This window comes from Lygodium microphyllum, chromosome 27, assembly GCF_053477565.2.
Source record: "Lygodium microphyllum isolate KBCC chromosome 27, Lygodium_microphyllum_v1.1.10, whole genome shotgun sequence".
NCBI classification, from domain to species: domain Eukaryota; kingdom Viridiplantae; phylum Streptophyta; class Polypodiopsida; order Schizaeales; family Lygodiaceae; genus Lygodium; species Lygodium microphyllum.
This window is the reverse complement of record NC_141161.1, coordinates 81,784,146-81,790,131: the sequence shown is the minus strand read 5'-3', so window position 1 is coordinate 81,790,131 and position 5,986 is coordinate 81,784,146. Positions and strand designations below refer to the sequence as shown.

At 41.8% G+C, this 5,986-nt stretch overlaps 1 protein-coding gene across 1 annotated transcript; it reads left to right on the top strand.

Moving 5' to 3' along the window:
• The first annotated feature begins 926 nt into the window (after positions 1-926).
• On the top strand, positions 927-5,009 carry LOC148012527 (pentatricopeptide repeat-containing protein At4g19191, mitochondrial-like). Its single transcript, XM_087668866.1, has one exon. It carries the CDS (start codon positions 1,653-1,655, stop codon positions 4,143-4,145), a length of 2,493 nt encoding a protein of 830 aa, XP_087524992.1. The 5' UTR covers positions 927-1,652; the 3' UTR covers positions 4,146-5,009.
• Positions 5,010-5,986: the final 977 nt, after the last annotated feature.

Genomic DNA, 5,986 nt, shown 5'->3' with positions numbered 1-5,986 from the left:
GTTATGCAATGTACAGAGAGACTATTTAAGAATTTGTAGGAGGTAGTTACTAAATTGTAGTTTAGTACATAATTAATGTTTGTGAGATTTGTGATATGCATTATTGAGATCATTTTACTAGATAAATGTACTTTGTGAAGTTTGTAATAAGTGCACCTCTCAACTACTATTCTACTTTCGGTAGCTTTGGATAAATATTGCTCTTTTTGCTTATTGATGCAATCCTACTACCAATGTAGAATAGCAATAGAGCTATTGAGAGTTGTATTTTCCCTTGACATTAGTTCAAGAATGCTAGCTTTTTCATCTTAAGGAATACCGATTGCTTTTGTATCCTAAATCATATCTAATACATTATTAGGGTGTGTACTAAAGTTCAATTGCAAATACTATTTTGATCATAGCTAGTAAGTTACTAGGGTAAGTGATAAGATAATTGGAAAAATAAATAATGTTTTCTCTCCTATTGTTTTTTGAAGCATAAATGCAAATGCAAGTGTGAGAATTATGGACTTGTCATGCACTTTTTTTTTGTTGGAGGAGGGGATCATCGTCTCTCTAATCCACACTTCAATCTCCTCATTCACTCCTCTCAACTTCATTTTCAACTCTTCTTGTCTCCCTTCAATCAACTTTATTCTTCTCTCAAACTCATTTTTCATTTGGGGTCGGGGCACTTGCCCTGTTTCCACACATATACTACAACTTACTCTTCAAACCTCACACATAATATTCCAATTCGAAGAAATCATCCACAAGGCTTCTTTTTTTAAAATAAAGATTTTTTACCACATCAATTCTGAAATCAGAAACGGTCATCCTTGAAGCTTTCTCAACATGCCTTAGCCCAAACTCCCCAACATAAGAGTTTGTGCACACCACCTGTGAGGGTGGCTTTGATATCAAGTATGATGGTCCCCGGCCCTCAGAATCTTGCACGGGGCACTCCCATGACCCCGTCCAGGCCCCAAGTGAGCACTAGACTTGCCGCGCTGCATCACGACATCACAACTCAACACGACATGGCACGATCTTAACACGACACAGTACATGTCATGGAACTCACTAATGCACATTTTGCAAAATGGCCTAACTTGAGGGCAGAAGCTCACGTTCATAACAAGGAAGCATGTACAAGGTAAGCGGGAGGTACAACAAGGGACCATATCATGGGTGAGGGTGGAGCTATCAACGCGCATCCAACACAACTCGACACCGCAGGATGAAGGAGCTAGAGGAACTCCCTCATAGTTGCACTCGGGTAGCTTGGACACATTCAAGGTACGATCCTGACCAACAGAGATGCCTAATTGAAGCGGGTAATTTAGAGTTCTAAAGCTGCAGTCGATGGATTCTCTAGAGTCTAGTAAATGTGAACACGCAGCATGTTGTATTGGCGCTCTCTCTCCCTCCTGCGAGATTTTCTAATCGGCGTGACTCATGAAAGCTTCACCTAGCCTGTCTAGCTTCGTTTCCACAAGCAAATTTGCCTGCGTGGGGAGAGACTGTGATTGGCAATTCACGCTCCCGGTTTTGGAATGCCTGAGACAGAACCTCACAGAAATCATGGTGGCTTTGATCTCCGGGATGGAGAACGTGAAGAGTTTCTATGCCTGTATGCATGATGGATCGTCATTAAAGTCAAGAGCAGCATGGACAATCTTCCTATGTTGGGGCAGTTTCAACAACCAGACAGTGGGTTGGAAGATCACCTGCACACTCTGTGCCGACAAGGACAGATCGACGGTGCTCTCCGTGTCCTGTGGCACATCGATGAGCCTCCCTCAGAGACTGTCTATCTGTCTCTGTTGAAGGCATGCAACAAGACCAAGCGCCTTAATCATGCCACGCTCATCCATGCACACATCGTTCGTCTCTGCCCACACGTCACGGGCTTCCTTGGTGACTCTTTATCGGTCACAATGGCTAAATGCGGGGCACCTGATGATGCACTCCGCATTCTCCAATCATTGCCATGCCGTACTGTCTTTTCCTGGACAGCCTTAATTTCAGCATACACAGAATGTTTCCAGGGAGAGAAAGCTCTGAGAATTTATCGGTCTATGCTCGAGGATGGTGTGCAGCCGGATGAATACACATTTGTCAGCCTTTTCAAGGCCTGTGGCAGCATTCCTGATATCCTGACCGGCAGAAATCTACATGAAGATGCGCGGAAGAGGGGTTTTGATTCAGATGTCTTTGTGGGTAGTAGCCTTGTGATGATGTACAGCAAATGTGGCAGCATTATGGAAGCAGAGAGCACATTTGGTGACTTATCTCGACATGATGTTGTGTCATGGAATACAATGCTGTCAGCATATTGTGAGCAGGGCCAAGTAGAGAAGGCTTTAATGTTGTTTAGACAGATGCTGGAGGAAGGGGTATCTATGAACAGAATGACACTTCTAGCTGTCCTTCAAGCATGTAGTGCCATTGCAGAGAGAGAAGAGGCTGTTTTGAAGGACAAAAAATCAACCAAAGTATTGTCTCTGGAAATTGGAACGGCACTTCATGCCTTTGCCCAGCAGATAGGCTTTGCTAGTGATGCCTATGTTGGCAGCGCCCTTATCACTGTATACGGCAAGTCTGGTAGAGTTACTGAAGCAGAGAATGTTTTTGGTGGGTTGTTAGAAAGAGATGTTGCCTTGTGGACTGCAATGCTCTCTGCTTATGCTGAGCAGGGACAAGCACAGAAATCATTACAATTGTATAGAAAAATGCAAGAAGAAGGTCTCAGTCCTAATGAGCAGACATCTCTGATTGCTGTACAGGCCTGTGGCATTGCTGCAGAGAAGGAAGGATTCTTTGGTGATACAGGATTAACTATATCTGCATCCTTTGAAATTGCTCAAGCTTTACATATTGATGCTCAACAGAAGGGTTTTGACTCTCATGTCTTTTTAAGTAGTACCTTTGTCAGTACATATGGCAAGTGTGGAACTATAGTCGAAGCAGAAAATACGTTCAATGCTCTATTTCAAAGGAATGTAGTATCCTGGAATGCCATGCTGTCAGCATATGTTGAACAAGGCCAGGCTGTTAAAGCATTGAAGCTGTACAGGCAGATGCAAGAGGAAAAAGTGAATGCTAATCAGCTCACATTCATGATTGCTCTTCAAGCATGTGCTATTCTTGTAGAGGAGACGTTGGCCATTGCAGATGGGCTACCAGCAAAACTGACCTTTCTTGAAATAGCCAAAGCACTGCATGCTGATGCCCACAAAAAGGGCTTGTGTTTTGGGGATCAGGTTTGTTGTACTCTTATCAGCATGTATGGCAAGTGTGGGGCTGTTTTGGAAGCAGAGAATGTGTTTTGTGGTTTGCTTGAGCACAATATTGTGATATGGAATGCAATGCTGTCGGTCTATGTTGAGCAAGGCCAAAGTGTCAAGGCTCTAAAGCTGTATCCGCATTTGCAAAATGAGGTGCTGACTCTTACCGATGTCACTGTGGTCTGTCTTCTGCAAGCTTGCAGTGATACCGGTAGTTTGGAAATCTGCCAGCAGCTTCATTTTGGCATTGTTTCTGCTGGATGTGATGATAGTCCTCTCTTGGCAAACACTCTTGTTCACACTTATGGTAGTTGTGCAAGTATGAGAAATGCCCAGGCAGTCTTTGATCTACTGCCTCAGCCTGAAGTTGTGGCATGGAGTGCATGTATTGCTGGTTATGCACGGGAAGGAAATTTTGATGCAAGCTTGCAGATGTTTGAGCAGATGATATCGTCAGGTATCAACCCAGATGCAGTCACGTTCCTTTCAGTTCTCTCTGCCTGTAGCCATGCTGGACTTGTCGACAAAGGTCTTGAGTATTTTGAATCTATGAGCAAAGACTATAGCTTGAATCCAGATACAAGACATTATACGGTCATAATAGATCTCCTTGGACGTGCAGGAAACTTTAAAAGAATCAAGAATATCTTGTCCAGGATACCAGCCCAGGCTGATCTGGCCTTCTGGTTGTCCTTACTGGGTGTATGCCATGCACATGGTAATGTGGAGCTGGGGATTTTGGCTTTTGAGAGTGTAGTGCGCCTACAGCCGGAGGATGCTACTGCATATGTTCTGATGTCGAATATCTATGCAGATGCAGGGCTCCAAGTCTGTGCAAGCTTTGCAAGAATTGAGACAGCAAGGAGTGGCTAGACTTTTGAGTTCGTGGGAGGTAGCAAGAAAAAAATGAGGACTTCAGTCATCTGTTCGATATCTGGTTCAGATTGGAGATTGTGCCCATCTAACTGTACATGTATTCAGGACATTACAAGAAAACTCTTATCAAGGAGTATGAGGCAAGGAGAAAGTGGGATTATTATCTGAAGAAGCAAGAGGAAGCAATAGCCAACTTACAAATCTCATCCAGTTGTTAACTGGTATTTTTGAAGGACTAGCCAAAGGAAGATAAAGTGCAGCTGTCAGAAGTTATTGTGAAGGATGCATAAATTTTGAGTTTCATTGAGATTTTTTTTAATGCTTGTAATTTTTAAAAGGATATTATATTTGAAACTATATTAAAATGAAAGCCGGGTTCGCTCGTGTGTAAATTGTATTAGTTTCTATGGACTCTCAATGTTAAAGCAAAGTGCTCTATGTGATTTTACATCTTAAAAAAGCTCATGGACCTTAGGGAGAGCATGTAATTAGAAGAGGACTAGTCATGAGGCTACAAAGTAGATGGAATTCTTGAAGGGAGGTGAGCCTTGAAGTGGAACCACGAGCGGGAGCAAGAGCTATTGTGGAAGGAGCAAGAGCAAGAGAGAGAGACACAATGTGGGAACTCCAACAGTCACAATGTGTGACCAACCTTCTTTTTATTCAAATGTCATTGAAAGAATAAAGAATGAAGTGACAGTAATGGGCATCTACTGCCTGCAGTATGCGGATGCGGGTATTGTCAATGTAGCAATATATGGGCGGCTAAGTAGAGGTGGCTTTACTTCCAACAATTTTTCACTTGAAGGTAAATTTATCTCAGTGAGGAGTGAAAAGAAAAAAGAAAAGATAGTACAATATATACATAGATATAATAAGATGAGAAAAGATGTCATCTCATCCAATGCTTATTAACTTCCTAAGGAAAGTAAACCGCTTTGTAGAGAGGCTTTTTGTGAGCAAGTTTGTAGGATTTTGGTTAGTTGAGTTCTTGACAAGGTCAATAGATCTGTCTTCAATGATCTCATGAATGAAGTGATATCTCACCTCAATGTGTTTCGTCTTTGTATGGAAAATCAGATTCTTGGCTAATTGGATACTACTCATAGAATCCAAATATAGTATAGGGATAATATTTGCAATACCAAGGTCAGCAACCAAGCGACCCAACCAAATGGTCTCTTTGCAAGTCTCAGTAAATGCAATATACTTCGTCTCTGTACTAGAAAGGGCCACGCATTTTTGCACCTTAGATATCTATGAAACCTCTCTAGTAAAAGTGAACATATAGCCAGAGATGGACTTCTTACTATTTGTATGTCTTGCATAGTCAGAGTCAGTGTATCCTACGACTTCTATATCTTGGTTGCCATAACATATACACATATCAACAATGCCCTTCAAGTACCTCATGATACCTTTTACGGCATTCCAATGTCTCTTGTTAAGTGTAGCTATATAATGTGTCACAATACCAACTGCAAATGCAATATCTGGAAGGGTGGTTATTATGGTATACATAAGATTGTTCATTATAGATGCAAAGGGAATCTTGGCCATCTCGGTCCTCTACTCATGTGTCTGTAGGCAATCGGTTTGTGATATCTTTACATGAGAAGGCAATGGACAGTCAATAACTTCACATTTTACATACGGAAGTGCTTAAGGACTTTATGGATATAATCTTGTGATAGATAAAGTGGTTCGTGAGACCTGTTATGTGTAATGCGTATACCAAGTATATGAGAGGCTTGCTCTAGATCTTTCATCTCAAAGTTCTTATTGAGTTGAGTCTTAAAAGCATTTAGCTTATCATGAGTTTTTTCTACTAAAAGCAT

What these genes read in the sequence shown, in the direction of transcription:
- LOC148012527 (XM_087668866.1), top strand. Translation starts at nt 1,653, where the DNA reads ATGGACAATCTTCCTATGTTGGGGCAGTTTCAACAACCAGACAGTGGG.